General features: G+C 43.2%; 1 protein-coding gene and 1 pseudogene across 1 annotated transcript; one reads left to right on the top strand and one right to left on the bottom strand.

Moving 5' to 3' along the window:
* Positions 1–5,092: 5,092 nt before the first annotated feature.
* Positions 5,093–22,278, top strand: LOC129246272 (protein dopey-1 homolog). The gene is made up of 11 exons (XM_054884963.1): positions 5,093–5,390; positions 6,452–6,712; positions 9,838–10,019; positions 10,095–11,028; positions 13,793–14,112; positions 14,176–14,515; positions 14,586–15,544; positions 15,608–20,457; positions 20,526–20,721; positions 20,791–21,136; positions 21,218–22,278. The coding sequence occupies exons 2-11, from the start codon at positions 6,560–6,562 to the stop codon at positions 21,437–21,439; spliced, it is 8,502 nt and encodes a 2,833-aa protein (XP_054740938.1). The 5' UTR covers positions 5,093–5,390; positions 6,452–6,559; the 3' UTR covers positions 21,440–22,278.
* LOC129246273 (60S ribosomal protein L24-like) lies at positions 11,914–12,319 on the bottom strand (annotated as a pseudogene).
* Positions 22,279–22,481: the final 203 nt, after the last annotated feature.

Below are 22,481 nucleotides of genomic sequence, written 5' to 3'. Positions count from 1 at the left end.
TAATAGGAGCGTGACCGCCACAACTTGGAAACCTTTTATTTAGGTTAGGTTAGGTAAAGGGTTTTCCAATAACAGGTGTTATCTATCGCTATCGGGAGATGATTAATGTTTTTTTTATAGCCGGAATTGGATGGTATTGATCTGGACAAGGTTTATTTTCAACAAGACGGCGTTACGTGCCACACAAGCAAGGAAACCATTGATCGTTTACGGGAAAAGTTTCCGGAACGTGTTATCTCTCGAAGAGGTGATCACATTTGGCCGCCGGGATCTTATGATTTAACACCGTGAGACTTTTTCTCTGAGGCTACGTGAAAGAGAAGGTCTACGCCAACAGCCCAGGGTCGATTCAAGACCTCAAAGATGGAATTCGTGAGGCTATCGCGGACATAGGGCAGCCACTTTGCAATTTCATGAAAAGGATATTGTCTTGTAAAAGTGGTCGTGGTGGTCATTTGCCTGACCATTTTTCTTTGAATATCAAAATAATACCTCTTATTAAGAAACCCTATATTATTTTTTTTAATTCTTGAGATGTTTTAAGGGCCCCTATAAAATATAGCTTAAATTATTTTGTTCTTCACAAGCCAGTCATCTAGGATCATAGCGATTAGCCAGGAAATGACTTGCCGTGGGAAACGAGCTGCATCACTATCAGAAGATTTTGGTTATACCTGTGAGAATATGTGAGCCAGTAATGTGCCTGTTAACCCTGAAATCCTGGTGTTCCTGAAAAATGAAACTAAACTAGTGTTTGATACAAGAAGCCATACCAAAAGGTGTGACCAATTTAGAGGTATCGGAAATAAAATAACGAAAATTCAAACTGACGTAGTCGTTAAGGCGAAAATGGGCCTCAGCACTGAACAAAACACTTGAAAAAAAAAAAAACAGTTCAAAACACTACGATGAACACTTCTCACAGATAGTTGATTTTTCTAAGGTCTACGCCAACAGCTCAGGGTCGATTCAAGATCTCAAAGATAGAATTCGTCAGGCTATCGAGGACATAGGGCAGCCACTTTACAATTGGGTTATGGAAAATTTCATGAAAAGGATATTGTCCTGTAAGCGTGGTCGTGGTGGTCATTTGCCTGATGTTATATTGCACTATTAATGGCATACCTTCCTTCCTCTTTATAATGAAATAAACATCCGATCATTTATATTAAAAAATATCATTTTTCTTTGAATATTAAAATAACACCTCTTATTGGAAAACCCTTTATATCCGGTTGATCTGAATAGATGTCACATAGGCCACATTAAACATAGTTCGTGCTACATCTCCTGGGCAGTTTTTACGAACAGTTTAAACTTTTGCAAGCAATATCCTTCAGAGAAGAAAAATATACCGAATCCCAGGCAGTTGTAACAAGTAAGCAGGGCAATGCCAAGGAGGGGTTCTAACTCCCAAACTACCAAAAGGAGGTACCGAAACTCCACATCGATTAGACGCAATGTGTGCAACAGGTGATTCCACATTAAGACCTGCTCAGGCTTTAAAACACATAGAGAATGGCTGTGACTGTGACTGAGTGACTGTGTGGGCCAGTTTGTTGCCCGCCGACAATAGACGTACTTAGCCCCCACGGCCTCTACCTCGCGTAATGCACTGGTGAAACCACCTATTACCACAAACGGAAACTCAAGCACTCCGTCCTATTATATGGCGCAAAAGTTTGGACGATGACAACATCCAATTAGGCGTCCTTGAGGGCGGGTTGACTCCTGATGTCCCCTCTTCAACACCTTCACAACGAGGCACAGGTGCTCCCTATAATGAAGCACAACAAACAAGCAAGCAGTTCCTGTTAGATTGCTACCGCAAGTTTTACCCTTGGAGATACCTGCTTGAGCCAGAGCTGCCTCCAAGGCACGTCAGGAGACACATTCCTCAATTACGCCGACGAGATTCAAGACCAAACGACCAGACATCTACTGGACTAGACAGTGTTTAGACATATAATAAACGACATTCATCGGGAGACCGTCACTTCCCGTAAGCCCCCGACCACCGAATGCCGTAATCGGAGTCCAACCACCACCTACAACAGATGAAGAGCTCCTGCTCCCATAAGACCCGCGTAACCTTAGCACTATTACGTTCGGAATATTGTAGCAGGTTAAACTCCTAGCTCTCCAGAATTGACCCCGACATATCAAACATATGTCCGGTATATGAAGGCACATACACATGACACTAACCACCTTTTCACATGCCCCTTAAAACCTACTCATCTAACACCCTTCTTCCTCTGGACCCCACCTGTCGAAGCAGCAAGTTTCCTGGGCCTACCTTTAGATGAGCTAGACGAAGACGGCCGGTGATATACACTGCACTGACAGGGCTTATATTACTGCTACAACAACAACAATAGGCGTCCTTGAGGTGTTTAAGAGAAAGGTTCTGGGAATGATTTTTGGACTCGTTGGCAAGACCGAGTATCGCTGATGATGAAACAATAAGCTGTACAAGCTTTACGGCGACATAGACTTGGTGAACCGAATAAAGATTCAGCGGCTCCGCTAGCTGATGGTCGCAAAGGAAGAGGAAGAGACGCTGTACCGACAACATAGAAAGTGAGGACGATAGAAGAGATAAGAGTCTTGTGCAAAGTACAACTGTAAGTAAGGGCGAACGCTTTGAAAGCGGAAAAGGGTAGACCTAAAGCTTCCAAAAACTCGAACCATGACTGAAATTTCCGAAGGGGCATCACGTCACCAACTAGGATGTGGATCATTATCACCCCACCTGGCATCACCAAATCGATGATACGATTTTCGCAATAAATCGCCAGCTATACTGGATCTCTTACATACAAGTCGCAGTCAAGCGAGCTACCATCGGTAGGTCAGTTGTCCAAAGACAGTGTTACGCCATTCGTGAGGCCATTCTCGTATTTTGGATTAGAGAACATGGAGCCATACGTAATAGCAGCACGTCGTCGAAGGGAGAAACGTTGGATAGCCCTGTTTACCTGTTTAACTACTGATTTGATAACCAGAGACCTATCGAGCGACACTTGCTTGATGTGTGTTCACAACATTTTAAGTCGCCAGGGTACTCCAGTGCACATTTTGTTGGAGCAGATATACAACTTAAGAAACAGCTGTACGAATTCGAATGTAGCAAGATTGCTTATGTGTTGTCCAAGAAGGAGATGGAATGGATTTTCAATTGCCCTCTTAACCCTCATGCGGGAGGCTGCTAGCAAAGGCGAAGCCCAGAGCATCGTCAATTTCGGTTCGCTAAGACATATTCCCTTAGATTCACCTACCGATGGAACCCTCACTCCCAATCACTTTCTAATAGACAAAGCTATTTCCGAGCAGACAAACTACGGGCGATCAGAAAGCATTCGATAAAGGTGCAGCGCCTCCAAAATCGCTTCTGGAAGAAATGATTTCCGGAATATCTTCCAGACTTGTCGCGCAGGACCAAGTAGCGCCAACCAGTTAAAGCTCTGGCATTTGATGTCGTCGTTTTGGTATGTGATGCCTGCGATCACCACTCAAAATGGCTGACGGCACCAGTCATCCGAGTAAACCCAGTTCCTTACCTGGGCAGTACAGCGGAGGTGGAGGCGAATTTCAGTGTGTTCAAGAGGCCTTACATACAAAGTGAAGTTAGATGTTGGTAAATCTGAGCTGGATAAGATTCACGGAGGCTGGGGTGTTGGGGATATTTTTATTTGATATGCATATCATTGTGAATGCGAACTCTTGCTTCTGAATTGCATTCATTGGTAAAATTCAAAGAAAACCAATCAGGCTGCTCTCATATATCATCAGACGACATTTGAAATGGGACTTATAGTTTTGCGTAGAATTACTTTCTTGATCGCACCAACAGCAGGAGGATGCACAAAAGCATGAGTAGCAATAAATATTGCCTCACACTAAATATTGTTTAAAATTTATTCGTTTTCCAGCAAGGCGAATTGAATACAGAAGGTGTATATTCTCGGAGCCTGACGTCATAGTGAATCCGGAAGGCGCAATCTCTTATTCCATCATTCCTGGTTTTCCAGGAACTAAAACGTACACAAAAAATCGACTGTTTTATTTACAACTCCTGTGGGACTGTAACATATTATATATTTTTACGTTGGTTCAGCTGTTTAAAATTACCAATTTTCAAACCAAAGGACTTTCCTTGACCATTAGACAATAAAGAAATAATTTTTAAATTGTGTTTAATTTCTTAATCTGAGATAACAAGGTTTTACAGCACATTAAATCCAATTTTTTTGAAACCATAACATGTCGGGCACTATTGGACTCCAGAAACGAGGTCCGCCAATATAAAAGAAAGAAAAGTTACAGTAGGCCAAGCATGATAGAATACTTGTTTGCGCTTTCTGAATTCGCTGTGTCGTAAGAGCCCATGAATAAACAACCAAAAGGAAGGGACATTATTTGATTGTGAAGAGAGTTACTTGTTTGTGGGATGAATGAAAGAGTAGGCGAAAGCAATGAAAACAACCAAACAGAAGAAATGTTACGCACATGCACACACACTTTCTTGTCACGGCGTCTTCCGCATAAAAACGCAAACAAACTGCATTTGAGGCTTTATATTAATTTGTGCTTTCCCAATTTAACACACGGCCCTGCGTTTTCATTAGTTTGTTTACTTTAAATCTGTGGCAGCACCGCTGCTCAATCAATTTTATGTCAGTTCGTCAAATAATGTCAACCTTAAAATTCAATGAAAATTTATTCTCTTTTCAACCGGCGACGAGACCACACCATAATTTGATTCAACTTATTTAAGTTCCATTTACTTGCGTATTTAATTGGATATAATAAAAACTCCATAAATCATTCACTGAATTTCCACAAACATGTAATTTCGCCTCGACGTCAGACTTACCAAAATCGCAAAAATTAAAACAGCTGTTTTTTAATGGCGCCACCTAAGATACGCAATTCGCCTTGATTGTTTCCTCTTTAATTAACGGTAACATAAAAATAAAACTCCAACTCTGCTACACAACCGAACTGGCAACTTCGGTTAATTACTGGCCAAACTTGGCAGCACTGCCTGCACTTGTCAAATGAACAAATAGCAGATTCAGATTTTTTCACTGTTTTTCACTTCAAAGTTGCGATAATCGTACGCAATTTTTACATTTCTTGCGAAAAAGCGATAATCGAGAACCGCAATTATGTGAAAAAATTCAAATATAGGTAACATTTAAGGCTCTGGAGCAATATTTTGCCGACAGAAAGGCATTGAAAACATAGAATTAGTTGAAAAGTTTGGGGATTTGGCAAACAAAAGAAAGAAAAAGTGAAGTGGAGTGAAAATAAAACTTGAAAGTTGTAAATTGGGTTGGCATTGGCAGATTGACTGGTGTGTCATCGACAACAACGCAATAGAGGTAAAGTAAAGCTACGGTGGAGAAGCACCTACAACCAATCAGATGTAGTAACAACCAACGCAATGTATAGAATCCAATATCGAATTCAGTGTCCCTTTGTGTAGTTTCTGATTAGCGTGGAAAGGTAAGTGGTGGTGGTGAAGGTAATGGTGCTCTTGCTTCTTTGAAAGGCTCAATAACGTAAGGTCACCCATCACCCATTGATTTGAATAGTTCACACAAAGTTACCGATGCAATGTACGGTGGAGCAACAATCAAAGGAAGAGGCGAGGAAACAAGCGGACAGCAAAATTTAAATACCACAATAGTTTTTAAAAAAATAAACCTACGTTAGAAATTGTGGATACATGCACATATGTATATGTATGTACAGAACACAAAACGACACGAAGTAAATAAACAATTGCTCGTTTGTGTGGAATTAGATTCGCAATAATTGAATGAACACATTGGTGTGGTTCGTTGCTCGAGTGACTGCTCGACGCTGCCTTTCGTACCATATGTGAACGTTGCTAAATTATTGCTTGATTAGTGGAATTATGCGTAAATAGGGGGGCAGATGTATATACAAATTTCATTTTCGCAAAACGACAGTTGCTAAACAAAAAAAGATTACAAAAAAACGGCGAGTCTAATCGACAAAGAAAATCTGTTGTAAGCAATGTATGAAATATCCAAAAGATTCTCACTGGCAAACTTTTTCAAAGCATACATAATAATGCTGCGAAGAGCGAAAATATTACTGCCACATCAAAGTGTTATTATATTGGAATGCTTTCTTACACACTCCGCGCAACAAGTGTTCCTTGCCATGTAAGATTGCTGTGGACAGAGTTCAATGTCAATCGATTTTCCTGCTTACTATATTTTTATCAAATTGATGTGGAATCACAGCTGTGACGTTCTCAGAATAGAAATTTAAAAATGCCACATTGCCTGGAGATACTTTGTAAAATCGTCATGAAAGTTGTTTATCAAAACCTAAGATTGCATTCAATTACAAATTATTGATATATGCACGTATGTATTGTATTGTATAATTAATTGCAATTACTTTACAGGTCTAACAGCATATAAAAGGGCGTCATCATACAAAGGGCAGTCTTAATTCAATTCATTAGAAATTCTAAAATAAACATTTGGAGGGGAAATAAAACGAACACATCAAAATGGATACAGCTGATGCTTTGATGGAGGAGAAAAAACTACTGGCGGAAACTAAGTATCGTAATTATATGTCAAATATTGATAAAGCATTGCGCAACTTTGAATATTCGAGCGAGTGGGCTGACCTGATATCGGCGCTTGGAAAGCTTAGCAAGGTATGCAGCAATAGCGATTGTAATTTTTTTTTTAGTTAAGTGTCATATGGCATACTTAAGTATTTATATAAGTAGATTAATGAAATCATAGCAAACAATTCCCGATACTTTGCAAATGTTTGTTTGCGTGACAATTTATGTCAGATATTGAGTTTATTGAATAAACATTGCAGTTGACAATTAGTAATTGACTCATGCCCAACTATTTATGTACACATAGATAACACATTGCAATGAAGATAACGCGCTAGGTGCTTCCTGAAACCAAGTAATTCATTGTATGACTCCTCGACTGCTTGGTGATAAATTTCTTGAGACCATTGTTCGTGTTGGGAATAATTAATACATATTTTTACGGAATAACTTGAAGCTGATTGTTGTATTAAAGAGAGATGTGAACAAGTAAATAAAAAAAAAATTAACAGTTAGTAAAGCTGATTTCTGCGCTATCAGCAGAATTTATTTTGAATGACTGCATAGTACACGAAAACTTTTACAGAAACGATTAAGTGAGTGGGGGTGCTTACATCAAATGGATGCTGAAGATAACTTTAGGACGTTTAGTGGATGAAAACATTGAAAATATTTGTAACATGAAAATAAAATCTCATGGACAATTTTGCTGATTGATATGTACTACATACATATTTATCAGGGCGGGTCGATTTAAAAATTCCTCATTGTTCTGTGAAAATCGTATTGTAGGGATCAAAATAAGAAACTTTGCCGAAGGAACCATACCTCTAAAACGAACTCTGATGTCCCCCAATTTGGGTTGAACGAAAAATCCCACTTTGACCCCTTCAGAATTCGTTTTAGAGGTATGGTTCCTTCGGCAAAGTTTCTTATTTTGATCCCTAGAATATGATTTTCACAGAGCAATGGGCGATTTTTTTGCCTCCCCACAAATCGACCCGGCCTAATATATATGTATACAAATATGTATAATTGGCGTACACATTTTTAGTGTGCTTGGCTCAGTTCCTTCTCTTATTTGTAATGTGCGTTTTGATGTTGTTCCACAAATGGAGGCGCCTACAGTTTTCAGCCGACTCCGAACGGCGAATGGTTTTTTATGAGGAGCTATTTCATGGCAGAAATACTCCCGGCGGTTTGTCATTATCTGATGAGGGGCTATCGCTATTAGGAAAAGCTATATTTTGGTGTTTAATGCGCGGAGATTCAAACCTACATACTTCCGAATGTTAGTCACGTACCAACGCATTCGGCTACGGCAGCTGTATAAGATATAAGTAAAGGGTTTTCCAATAAAAGGTGTTATTTTGATAAAAGCTCAATGGTTTCGTTGCTTGTGTGGCACGCAGCGCAGTCTTGTTGAAAATAAACGTAGACGTTGTCCAGATCTATACCATCCAATTCTGGCCATAAAAAATCTTTAAGGGTACCCGGTGGTCTAGAGCACGATAATTTCACCTATTTTCACGATTTTTGGTTTTTGCCATTAAAAATTTAAAAAACGATGTTTCAACTTTTCGGGCTTATTAGTACGTTTATTGAGCATGCAAAAAAATTTTATTATTATTATTATTATTATTATGACCCTCTAAAAATCGAACCCGGACGGCGTAGATGATTTCGAGACTTCTACTCATTGGAAACACAAAATTCAAGAAGATTCTTAATCAGAACGAGTGCAGTTATGGTCGGAACTAGAACAAATCGAAAAAATGAAAAATTGACAAAATGGCGCACCTTTGAAAAAAAAGTTCGTAAAATCGGGGTTTTTTCACTGGTTTTTTAGTTTAAAGAATACGAAATTATTTAAATAAAATTATGATTCTAGTTCCGACGATAGCGATACATGTTGTGAACAACATATCCAAATTTCAAGTGATTCGGTTGAATAGTTTTTTTGTTTTCATCCCCGCCGTGCCGAAAAAAGTCGTTTCAAGATAAATGAGTTTAAAGTTTGAGGCACAGAAGCGCGCGGACCGCTCTCTACCTACTTAATGGGCTGTTGAAGCTATAATATTGGGGATTTCCGCATGAAAATTTCACTGTGTATTTTTAAAAGCCTATACCTTCGAAATATCGAAAAAAAATCGATTCTTTGACATTTCTAGACCACGTGGTCCCCTTAATCATCTCTCGATATCGCAATCCATTCACCAGCTTCATTTTCGAATAAGTAAGGTCTAATGACTCCGCCGGCCCACGTTGAGGATAGAGAGGCTTTTCAATAATAATTCTTGGATTTTCTGAGCCCCAGATCCGATAATTTTGCTTGTTGACGAAGCCTCCGAGGTGGAAATGGGCCTCATCACTCAAGATGATTTTTCGTTGGAATTTCAAATCATTTTCATGCATTTCAATGACCCAATTAGCAAAGACACTACGTTGTTGATGATCGGCCGGCTTGAGTTCTCGTGTTAACTGGACTTTATGAGCCTTAAGACCTAAATCGTTCTATTTTTGTTAATGTCGTAGTTTCTACTTGTCAAATATCAAAAAATAACAGCTTCGAAAGTGACATCTACCGAAATAGCGGGATATTCAAAATAACACCTGTTGTTGGAAAACCCTTTATAACGCCGCTTCATTAATGTTGTTTAAGAGTTGATAAAAATTAGTGTTGTTTAAGTTTAAGAATTCTTTTAACAGATCATATCAGCGCTGGTTTACTTAAATTACGTATTTGTTTTAATTTCGGTTTGAAAATCTGCCTTTATAAAGAAGCCCAAATTAGTTACGCTTATTTCACTGGCTCAATTTTATTTTATCAGCTTACATATTTATTTGCTTGCTTTTGTTGTCTATGACTCCTGCCATTAGCACATCCATTTACATCCATTCCTTTGTTATCGGTCTATATTTGCTACTTTAAGAAAAACGACGACCTGATAAGTGTATAAAAATCAGGAAAGAAGTCAAATGTCAGAAAAGTACTTTTACCCAACACTCATCCACACACACACACCAGACATACATGCATATGCAATAAAACGCACACACGCTAAGCGTTTGCTGATAAAAGTATGTGTCCGCTTTAAATGATTATTTTCTTTCTTTTTTTTTGAACAAATTACGCTTTTTGTTTTATAATCTTGTAAATAACTCTGCAATGTTTATCGTTCACTTCACTTAGTTCAATTTTTCCTTTGCAGGCCATATCCAGCAATACACAATATCAGGTGATACCGCGACGCATAAAAATCTCCAAACGTTTGGCGCAATGCATGCATCCAGCACTGCCATCTGGAGTGCATTTAAAGGCGCTGGAGACGTACGATGTCATCTTCAGCAAAACTGGTGCAGAGCGTTTGGCGCAAGAGCTCTTCATCTACAGGTGCGTGTGTTATATTTTTGGTACCTTTCGCCTCATGATTATTCTCACTCTGCCTCACTTTCATAAATCTTTCAGCGCCGGCCTCTTTCCGCTACTTGGCTATGCAGCAATGAATGTGCGTCCCGCATTGTTAGGCATTTACGAGACCTACTTTGTGCCACTGGGTGATAAATTGCGTCCAGCGCTGAGTGGCTTTCTTAGCGGTGTGCTGCCTGGCTATGAGAATGGCTTGGATCACTTCGATCGCACTAACTTACTACTGACACAAGTTTGCACCGCCGTCAATCCTACACACTTCTACTCGGTGCTCTGGGAATGTATGGCTACAAATGCCTCCATTCGCTTGCCTGCCGTCACCTATCTACTGGAGCATTTCAACAAGCGTCTGAGCATGCAAGAGCAAGTATTTATTATGGGACACAATCGCGATATTATGATGTCGGGTTTGTGTGCTTGTCTCAATGACAGCGTGATTTTAGTGCAACGCAATACGCTCGAATTTTTGTTACTCGGATTTCCTATGCATACCATCTACTTAACCGAATCTGATCTAATTAAGTTGGTCACAAACGGTTTGAATACTATTTTGCGACGCGATATGTCATTGAATAGGCGTTTGTATTCGTGGTTGCTGGGCAGCGAAGTGGCAAAGAACTCACCGACATATGACACAACATCCTTAGATGGTGCACCAGCTGAGACGGAAACGTATTTTGAAAAGCATTCAAAACACATCGTAATACAATCCTTGATTTGTACATTGAAATTCAGCTTGGAGAGCACACCCGTGGATTTGAAGCCTTATCGCATTATGGTTTCACTGCTGGACAAAGCTGAAATTGGCAGTGCAGTGTTGGATCATGTGCTGTGCGACATTATACGCACCATGTCGCTATCGAGCAGCAGTAATGTGGAGGTGGTAAAGTCGGCTAATCTGCTCTTTGCCACATTCGATCCGGCGTATATTTGGAGTTTTATGACCACCATGTATGACAAGTCCTGCAAGAAGGTGAGTGAAGCAGAGCAAGAGTTTGCATTTGTATACATTTTTCTACTAGAACAACTGATATTACCAAAATGCAAAAAATACTTCAACATATTTAGTCTGGCCATAAATCCTGTGGCAAATTTTACAATGCATACGGCGAGAAAAAATTCGCAGAAAAAAGTTCGATTATTTTTGCTTTTGTTCGCTTGCATTGTCTGCTCATAAATTATACTCAGTTTCGTGACAAATTTCGCTTGTTAGCAAGGGAGTGGGGAGCTAAGGAAAATCGCATTGCAGTGATTGCCTTACAAAAGTGTGTTAATAGTGCAAGTGAGATTTACGACTTGCTGAAAAAACTTAAAATTTCAAGAAGATTTGTTTCGCAGAATCAATTGCTTTTCACAAACGTTTGAAGTGGCAGACAAACAGACAGAAGTGGTCGTCCTCGCGTGCTTCGAACCAGCGCAGCCATAAAAGTCGTTCGAGAGAGAATTCGCAGAAATTCCCTTAGAAAGCAGAAAATCATGTCTAGAGAAATGAATGTATTGGCCAAATCCATGTCAAGACTAATTAGAGATGATCTCCACATGAAAGCCTTCCGTCACTCCTCTGGTCATCTTTGGACAACGCGCCCGAAGAAAATTAGACTCGACAGCTGCAAGCAGATTCTTCGGTGGCACGCGGTCAAAGGCCATGAAAATATTCTTATCACAGATGCCTAAATTTTCACTGTTGAAGAAGTTTTTAATAACTAAAACGAAAAAATCGATGACAAAGTAAAAGGACGTCTTATGTATACTTCCTCAATACAATTAAATTATCTTATTTTAACCTCAAATGCGTTCACAGCCCACAAAAAAATGCTACCGATATTGCAAAGCAAATCGCTTCGGCATCAGCACTAATTTATCGCTTGCCCCCAACACGGGGCGCAGATTTCTGCTTCACTTTGGCGGTCTTCTGCTTGGGTGCAGCCTTAACCTTGGTCTGAGCGGGCTGTGTGGCAGTCTTAGCAGCACGCTTTTACTCCTTGGCGGCTTAAATAGCCTGCTCGCGTTGGGTCTTTGCGTACTTTGGGTTTCATGTTACGTATAGCCATGATTTCGGCAAGCGAAACACCGACGATCGCACGCTGGATACCTTTGCGGTGTTTACGAGATATAACACAGTCCAGGTAACCTTACGCGGATTGCGCTTGATCAAGTGGGAACGTTCGCATTTCTTGTCGAGGAAAATGAAGGTCTTTCCGTCAATTTTGACCATGGTCAGGGTTGATTTGGTACCCACTGAATGAACACAATCCGATTTTCATCTTGCTGTTGTTGTCAGTAAAAACATTCCCATGGCAGCCGGTTCTACGTTACCGGAATGACTCGGGTTTTTTCTGACCAAGGGCTGCCCCTCAATAAACTAGCCCTGTATAGCGAACCGTTTATCATTATCAGAAAATCGACGCTAAAACTTCTAAAGACGCAAAAAATGTTGTTCCAAGGGTGCAGATTAAAGGTTTGGTAGGGACTGTCTTGTAAAGGCGTTATATCTCTTCATTTCTGCGAAAAAGGTGTTAAGACCGGGGCAAAAGTGTACCAGGAGGATGTCTTAGAAGGCATGGTGAAGCAGTAGGGCAGTACTCTCGTCCTGGAAGTCCAGATCTGAATCTATTGGACTACAGTTTATGATCAGAATTGGAGAACAAGGGCCTGTCGAAGACCTCACAGAAATTTGGAGAGTCTCAAACAATCTTTGGTTCGAGCAGCGGCGTCTATATCCATGGAAACCGTGCTTGCTGCAATAGGCGAATAGCCTAATCGTTTGAAGGCTTGTGTAAAAGCAAAGGGCGACCATTTCGAATGAAAATTATTTTTTTTACTATATTTATTTATGTTTGGCCGAGCTTCTCCTATTTGTGGTGTGCGTCTTCATATTGTTCCACAAATAGAGGGGCATACAGTTTCAAGCCGACTCCGAACGGGAGAAATTTTTTATGAGGAGCTTTATGATGTAAAATGATAAAATATACTCATAGTCTTGCCATTGCCTGCCGAGGAGCGATCTCTATTAGAATTTTTTTTTTTTTTCATTTTGGTGCTTCACCGATATTCGAACCTACGTTCTCTCTGAATTCCGAATGGTAGTCACGCACAAACCAATTCGACTACAGTGGCCGCCGAAACTAACTTCATTAAAAAAAGTGTTATAAAGGGTGGTTAAATTTCAAGGGCCGATGTTGAATGTGAACCACACCTAAACGTCAACGACACCGTTGGACTTCTTTCTTTGGGCTTGAAAGAAAAGGTGTACGTCGATAAACCCTCAACAATTGAAGAGCTAAAGGATGAGATAATTCGGCACATTAACAGCATAGAATCTCAATTATGCCTCTGCGTCATCGAAAATTTGGACCATCGGATGGAGGTGTGCCGCCGAGGCCGTGGCGGCCATTTGTCCAATATTTTATTCCATACGTAATTGAACCATACCAATATTATCATAATAAAGAGAAATGACAATAATTTCGTAAAAAATTGTATTTTATTCAAAACCAACACCGGCCCTTGAAACTTAACCCCCCGTTACTTCCTCATCTATAACGGACAAAACTTGTAACAGAATTTATGGCAGGACTAAGTAATTTCATACAAACAATGAAGAATTTGTGTATTTGGAAAAAGTTCCAATAGAAAAGTTTTAAATCCAATTCTTTTTCGAAAATTCATACCAAGAACTCTTTTTGAACTAAAAAAAAAAACAATATATTCAAAACTAATTATCAAATTTGTTTCAGTCCAACAAAGCTATGAACCGCTCACAATCCAGAGGTAGATTATCCCGCAGCATCTCGCGCAGCAGCACTGAAACCAAGTTTCAATGTGAAGTCGGCTCAGGAGATCCGAGTCTGGTAGAAATATGTTACCTCACTGAATTCCTTTTGGAAACCATCTCCTTGGAAATGTACAACGAGACGACGCGTATTTATTTGCCAAAAGTATTTCTAGCTATCACGCAGATGCTCACCATACATCTGGATAATATAAGCAGCGATGAAATTACCGCTTCCTTAAAGCTGTGCATGAAAATCGTTTCCCGTGTACAGCCCATGATCACGTAAGGAGTTTGCTTTTGTTTTTTTGGTTCAAATATTTAATTTTAAAATATTTGCTCTTTTAGTAGCCCCATTAAGTTGCTTCCGCGTGCCAATCACGGCTATTACTCGTCTTCGGATGAGAAGGGCGGCAGCGCCAACAAGGGCGTGCTTAAGAATACATCGATCGCACAGGTTGCAGGCGCTATGTTTGCACTAGAGAAGAGCAAATCTGATTCCAAGCTAAATCATTTTTCGGGTGACGATAGCAGCATGTCACATGGCAAAAATAAAGAAGGGTCCGTGCACAGCGCATACACCGAACCGCCCATGCGACGCTCCAACTCTAATCAACACATGGAACGCAAAAGTCCTAAGAAGAAGAAGGCCAAATCGACATCGAAGTTGTCGGAATTAGACAAAGAGGTATTTTAGTGCATATTTGAATGTTTAAATAGAGTTGTTGAAATATTTTAAATGTAAAAACATTTTACAGATCTGTCCCGACACTGGCCAAATCATCGAACCACAATCATCTTCAGACTTGGACACGCCGCTAAGCATTAAAAAATTGAAATCCAAAGCAAAAACGCCATATATGCGCATGCGCACCAGTCCCAAGAAGACGCGCCCCAAGGACATTGCACTTTCGGGGCCCAAATCGCTAGATCCAGCAATACTTAAAACCACCGACGAAACAGATGACATGCCGAAGAGCGCACCCGCCACCGAGCAATTGTCGAAGGAACGTGAGGAAGAATTGATTTTTGATTATAACGAAGTGAACGCCAACAATGAAGAAGAGTTCACTATTTTGGAGAAATGCATACGCCAATACGAAATCTTTTTCGAACTCTATCTAACGCGTCATGTGCTACAGATCAGACAAGCGACTGCTGTAGACGAAGAAAAGTGTCGCATCAAAGTCGAAGTTGAACGCGATCAGCCGCTCAGTGTGGAGCATATTTTCCAGAACGAACAGATATATGAGGACCTAAGCCCAGAGCGCTTGTTAGAAATCGAACGATTGTTCGACACATTACGCGTGAATATAATGAGTCGTTCCAAGCAGCTGCACAGTTTGCTCAATCGCTCATTGGGCCACTCGGTTAACGCATCCACGGCCACCGACTCGACTACCAGCGACGCCAGTGATGACGGCGATGAGTCGCAAGATGCAAGGGTTTTGCAAAAATGCGATGACCGAACCGAACGACGCATTCAAGCGCTCATGGACTTACGTTTATCGAATAGCCTGCGTAACGCAATCAAATTGGCTGCCAATTTGTTAGTGGAAATGTCAACATTCCCCAATTGCAATAAGAATATTGTGCTGGACAAGACTGACAAGGACATACCGAGTTGGCTCAAGGTGTTGTGCCTCGCAGCGGCATACACGCAAAGCGACAAAGAATTGCAACTGTCCACAATTACAACGCTCTTCGATTTGATCAGGTACGTATAGAAATTGGTTGTAGAATTTAATGGCACTAATGTCGCTTTTGCATCTGTCAATAGCCTCTTGAAGTCGCAGATTGAGCACACAACCAGTCCTGGCGTCACTTTTGTGGTGATGCTGCCTCTGCTCAAATTCGGGCACGTGAATTACATTGAACACAAGACGCGCATCTTCCAGCTGGTCATCTCAGTGCTGTGGAACTACTTGGGTGAGGCGGGCATCGATCCTGCACAGATAACAGCATTGCTCTATCAGCTGCACAACTGTCTGGAAAGCGGCCTGGTCGAGACCACCATCGGCAATCGTATGTATGCGCACAGTATGCACCAACAATTCGCTGCCGCCGACGCCTTGGCAGCCACCGGCTGGGGTGAGCAATACAGCAGCTTGCTGCCCCAAACCGCCTTGCGTAATTACCGCTACGACCGCGCACGCGATGTACAGTTGGTGTGTGCCTCACCAGCGCGTCCAGTATCACGGGCCGCCATTGAACAACTAAAGGAGAGCGAATCGAAGAGTTTTCGCAAATTCGAATTGCTCTGGCATTTGGGACGCGATAAGCAGCCATCAAAGGGCTTCGAGAAGACGCTGTTAAAGGTGCTAGATACACTGGCGCTGCCGCAATATATGTCCGTACGCACTTGCGTCACTAAATGGCTACAGTCCGCACTGCTGCGCGGCGATTTGCCACGCCTCATTAAGCCGCTGTACAAGATACTACTGGGCCCACAGACAAAACGTATCAGCATAATGCATCTGCATTTGCTGCAGCAGGAGCACGGCGAAGAGGGCGCAGGGCGTTCGAAGGCGGGCGATAATCAACAACAAGGCGGTAACAAAGGCGACAGTTGTCTGGAGCGTGATGTGTACGCCATTAGCTCGGAATATGGAAACATAAAGTATCACATGGACACGTCGAGCAGCAAGAAGCGGAGCCCGATACGAAGTTTTCACAAAAAAATATTCGGCGTTACTTTGAGCAGCAAAAATAAGACATCAAATTTTGTGAGCGACAAAACACTACCACAAACCATTGCTGCAACTGAAGCGCCGGACGCAACCATAGGGCTAATAGTCAATCCCTTAGACAATTCGCCGGACTTTGATGACGAAGGTGACATTGAGACAGAGTGCGAAATGCGGGAAATGTCGCTGAAAAACGACTCACAGTCCATGGCAAAAGCAACAAATCAGTCACAAAGTGCGAAAGCCACAGAGCAGGAGCAGCAAAACGACGATGCGGCCCCGGAGGATGACGATGACAAGGAAGAGTTGGATGCGCATGACTTCGAACGCGACTTCACAGATGATTCCGAGAGCAGCATGTTCGATTCGGAGTCGGAAAATCGCGAAACGAGCGTTGAAAAGGATGACAGCTTGACGATAAGCTCCAGTACTGGCGCCGGAAATGGCACCGCTGCAGTCGGCGGCAATCTCAAGCGTTTCGTGGGCGATTGCGAGCGCGTAACTGAACTACTTTCGCAACACGAGCGCACGAAGAATCGCAAAACTTACAGGCTAACACGCGAAAAAACGCCTGGTGATTCAAGTTTGGCTTCCGTCAATTCAACAACAGACGAACAATCCTCGCTAGGTCTTCAGGGTCAAAATTGTGTACTCGACGACTCTGCGCATGCTGCCGATGAATATTTCAATGCCGCAAGCAATGCGAGCGGCAGCGATGTAGCAGCAGTGGAGACGATTGTCAAAGATTTGGTGGAGCAAATACAGACGCCGCCAGGTGATGCCTCGCAACATCGGGACGAAGAAACGCATAAGCATAAACCACAACGCGCGCAGGGCACGACAAAGTTGCACAAAAAGAAGCACGCGGCCGTCAAAAAATCACCTGGCAGTGGTGACAAGAAACGCATGAGCTGCCTTTCGAAAACCTCCACTGATAGCAACAACAGTTACTCTGGTTTAGCTGAACCGCATAGCTTACAGGAGGAGCACATCGCCTGCAATTCGCTGCAAAGCGACGATGACGATGACGAATTGTATGAGTCGCGCTCACAATCCAACTCGCTCACGACTGCTTCCACAATCAATGTTGAAGATAAACGACGCACTCTGAGCCTGGAGACAAGTCAAAAGCCCAACAACCAGAAATCCGAATGGGGGCTCACTCAGGAAACACTGGAGAAAAGCAAGCAGAATTTACAAATACTGCGACAAAATGCGGCAGCGCAGCAGCAACAGAACGGCGTTGGCGACGCGGGCAGCAAACGCTCTTCTATGAAAAGTGGCAATTCCAGCATAAGCGTAGGTGATGCATCCGCGCGTCTAGCCGCGGACCAGATGCCCTGTTACTACCAACACATGCTCATCTACGCAGGTGGCGCCTACGACACCAAGCAAACGCTATATGCGTTCCAAACGCTGCGCAATATTATCACTTGTGACACGCGCACTTTCCTTTGCCTATCGATCACCACTTCGGTCGCTAGTGGCACGCTGAAGCAGCTGCTTATACGACATCGCAAATGCATGCAGGGCAAAGGTTTCAACGGCAGCATCAGTAATACAGACTATGCGCAGAGCTATCGCGCTTGCATGCATCTGGAGGTGCTTGTGACCATTTGTCTTTACTACGCGCGCGGTTTCTTCCACCATGAAGCGCGCTATGCAGACAGTGCGGCAAACGCGCCCGGCGCCGAAGACGTGATGGGCAACTGCCGCGTGCAGCTCGAGAGCGTCGAGCTGCTGTCGCTAATATGCGCCGAGCTGATTGACATTGTGCGTGGCATGGGCAAAGGACTCGCCTGCTACATCGCCGATTTGATGGCGCGTTGCAAGCTGCAGAAGGTTATACTGCACTGCCTCAACTCCTCGGTGAGCATATTCAACGGGCAACAGCGGCAGCACCGGCAATACGCCGACTCTCTGCCAGCACGCATTCTCAACTTCAATAATCCACTGGACGATCAATTGCACGCTGAATCGTTGCAGCTGCAGCTACTGCGCCTGCTCATGTCTGTGATAAAACTCGAATATGAGGTTCAGCTGTTGAAACAGGAGGGCAACGGCGCAAATGTGAATGGCGCTGCCAGCGGGAAAGAGGACTCCTCGGGTAATATATCGCCAACACGTCTCTCCAACTTTGCCAGCGATGCAAGCGCCACCAATGTGAAATATTTGCCCAACTGTCTGATAAGCCAACAGCCAATGTTCTTGGCAGCGGTGTTAAGTGCACTGCAGAATGAGCAGCTACGTCATCTGCATCGCAACTGGACCGATCTAGTGACTGCGTCACTGAATTGCTTCAGCTGCGGATCGCTCACGAACATTGTAATTAGTGTCGTGCATCAACTTTGTCACAACATTGACCGCATTGCCAAGCTGACACTGAAGGAGCAGAGTGGCTTCCCGCCCGACTATGTCGTCTCGCAGCTAGAAGCCATCACTATTCTCTGCCACTACTGCCTACTCGACAACACACAACAGACTACGCTCTCACACCTTTTCAACCAGGCCTACCCACAAACCAGTGTTTCGGCACAGAGCTCGAATACCGGACAGTTGCTCAACAGTATTGTGCATTCATTCCTCTCTAGCGCTGCTGCCGCCGCCGCCGCCACATCGCAATCATCCGAAGCGCAGGCGCCACGAAACCCGCAATTGCTGGCTGCGCGCAATGCAGTGCTCTCACATCTCTCGCGAATCGTCACAAGCGTTGCTGCTATCTGGGACAGCGAATTGGGTCAGGTGCGCCCGGTGAAGCAACAGTTGATGGAATTCCTCTCACCGGTATCGCTGCATCACGGTGCTAACTTCCTAGCGGCCGTGGCAGTTACTTGGCAAGAGCGCGGTGAAGCGCACATCAAGCGCGCAAAGCCGCTTTCTATGCTCAGCATTACCGAACAGTATCAGCGCAATTCGGCGCCACAAGCATGCGCTGAGCAGCTCAGCCTCGTAACGCTCGTCTCCAGCATACGTGTGATGCCCATGGACTCATTTGTGCAAACGCTGCACCAGGTAGTGCGCAACCCACCACCCATACACCGCCCGCCCGTGCAGCTCACCATCGAAGTGAGCGCACTGGAGCTATTCTACTTTTACATGAAATCGGCGCCCGCACCACAGCTTGGTGATTCGTGGAGCTCTCTATTAGCCTTGCTGCGCGATGGCCTCAGCTTGTCGCCACCAGCACAATTTGTGTTGCTCATGTTGCTCAATGAATTCGTACAGCGCTGCCCGCAAATGCCATTCCCTGACAAAAAGGATATACGCGATTTGCATGATGTGACCGCGCGGCTAGTCGATTCGCTGTCAAATGTGGCCGGTTCTTGTCTGGAACAAACCACTTGGCTGCGCCGCAATCTCGCTGTCAAAGAGGACATCGCACCTGCGCGCTCTGAAGGAAGCGTGCGCGATAGCATTGGCGGCCAACAGCAACAATATGCGGTGCAAGCGCAGAGCGTGTTGGCGGCTACGTTGGCTAATCTGCTTGATGTGGCGTACGGCTCTCAAGAGAAGGATAAGGTGGTGAATATTATAACGACGCTGCTGTACAACATCACGCCGTATTTGAAGAATCACACAGCGCGCAATGTACCTTCATTCTATGCAAGCTCCAGTCTGCTAGCCAGCCTCAGCGGCTATCAGTACACGCGCAAGGCATGGCGCAAGGATATGCTGGATTTGCTGCTCGACAACACCTTCTTCCAGTTAGACATTTCCTGCCTGCCCTTCTGGAAGCAGATCATGGACAGCCTGATGACATATGACAACACAACATTCCGCGAGTTGATGAGTCGGGTTTCGCTCACACAAACCGGCAGTTTGAATATTTTTACGTCGCGCGAACAGGAGTACGAACAGCGCGCCATGCTGCTGAAGCGATTGGCATTTGTGATATTCTGCAGTGAATTCGATCAGTACCACAAGTATATGCCCGAGATACAAGGTGGGTATTTCCTTTAATGCATTGTTTTGTTGTTTCATTTTCATTGCAATGTCTTATTTATGCCGCAGAACAACTCGCCAACAGCTTGCGCCTACTTTCCATGATACCCTCCGTGCAGGCGGCCGTTTTTCTTTGCTTCCGCGTGCTCTTGCTGCGCATGTCTGCCGACCATGTGACTTCGTTATGGCCCATCATCATCGCCGAAATGGTGCATGTATTTTTGGCTATGGAGCAGGAATTGAAGTCCGACAGTGAAGACTTGAGGTGAGCTGTTACTGCCGTTTAAATTTAATACATATACCCATATTCGTTCTCATTTCATGCGCTCTACAGTCAACAAATGCGTTTACTATCCGGCATGGATATTTCGTGGTCATCGAACTCCTCTGGCAATGGTTTGAGTTCGCAAAATCAAGTAACACACTGGCGTTCGGTGCAACTGGAGGCATCTAAACTGCTCGAACTGGGCTGTGTGCTACCTGCCACGAATTTGCCACACTTCCAAATGTATCGCTGGGCCTTTGTCGGCACCGAATTCGATGTGCATGAAGAGGTGCCAATTATGAATGGCAGCACCGATGACCAGACAGTCACTGCTACGCTGCCAACGACAATCTATGTGCCACATATACGTCGCATTGGACGTCTAATGGACATGAAATATGCAGTGCACTCGCCGGTAAGCTAGCAATGATGTCCCACTTGCCCCTTTGCATAACAACATTTCCTATTTTCTTTTGTTCATCTGTTGTTTTCGCAGACCAACAATACGAAGCGTGGCCGACATTTGATGCTCACCTGCCAGCAAATCAATTCGCTGCAGGATTTATACGGTTTCTTTTCAACACTTAGCGTCAATTGCCCCAATCCACATAATCATGCTGACATCGACAAAGAGGTGTCCAGCTGCTTGGCCGAAATTGAAGATGTGCTAGCTAAGGATTTCCTTGAGAAGATGCAAACGAGCACAACGCCTAGGTGAAAATTAGTTACTACGATACGGGAAGTCGCTGGCGAATTGGAGACGAGTGGTAGCGCTTTCAGCAGTCGCGTCACAGCAGCCTGTCACTTCAAACTATTGCATTACCATCACCAGCAGCCGTCGCACGCCGAAACGAGCTACACGCTCAGCAGCAGTCACAGCACCACCACAACTACAACTAAGAAGAGTAATTTCCCATTCTACGTTTGAAGCAACTAGCCAAGAGCAACAGGTGAAGGCAGTGGAGAGCAGTGGAACATAGAATATGCATACATAAATACGAGTATATAAATGTGTCAAGTAACGTGCGTTGGGTTGGAGTAGGAATGAATTCAAGAGTGAAACGTATTACACTTTTATAACTTTTAAGCTAAATGGATATTAAAGAAAAATCACACTAAAAATACTTACCAATATTACGCTCTGTATTTATAATTAATTATTATTAGCTAAAATGCAAAGAAAAAGTTAATTGCTATAACTGCGTATTAAAGTGCGAGAGCTGCATTACTATCAAACACTTATATCTACATTACATACATACATACATGCATACATATACATACATACTATTTGAATGACTACATACATTTAAATAAATCTATATATGATAATCCCGATAGTTGTAACGATGATGATGTTGATTGAAAACTAAACAAAGTAGCTGAAAGACGGGTGGTGTCAATGTTGGTGATGGTGGTGGTGATGGTAGTGGTGTTTGGTGAGTGGTAAATACAAACATATGTACATGCAGCAAAACCGCCCTCACCCATTGCCTCACCAACTGTCACTGTGTGCAATTATGATTGTTAAATATATATACATACATATATGTTCAATTGACTTTTTTATGATATGAGGGAGGGTATTGCAAGTGCATGGGTTGCACACAAATATATATGCAATGAATTTTGCTAACCTTTGCCATTTACAATTAGGGCACAATGCAAAGACAGACATATAAGTTGTAGAGGCGTTACCATCTGTTAAGTTACGGTTTGGGGAGGACAAATGACAAGTTCATATGAGCAGTGCATATCGA

The sequence above is a fragment of the Anastrepha obliqua genome, chromosome 4 (genome assembly GCF_027943255.1).
Source record: "Anastrepha obliqua isolate idAnaObli1 chromosome 4, idAnaObli1_1.0, whole genome shotgun sequence".
Classification (NCBI taxonomy): Eukaryota; Metazoa; Arthropoda; class Insecta; order Diptera; family Tephritidae; genus Anastrepha; species Anastrepha obliqua.
Note: the sequence above shows the minus strand (reverse complement) of the source record. Positions and strands in the feature narration are given on the sequence as shown.

Coding starts and splice junctions, on each gene's coding strand:
- LOC129246272 (XM_054884963.1), top strand. CDS start 6,560: ATGGATACAGCTGATGCTTTGATGGAGGAGAAAAAACTACTGGCGGAA. Junction 14,113..14,175: donor CGTGTACAGCCCATGATCAC/GTAAGGAGTTTG, acceptor TTGCTCTTTTAG/TAGCCCCATTAAGTTGCTTC. Junction 14,516..14,585: donor TGTCGGAATTAGACAAAGAG/GTATTTTAGTGC, acceptor AACATTTTACAG/ATCTGTCCCGACACTGGCCA.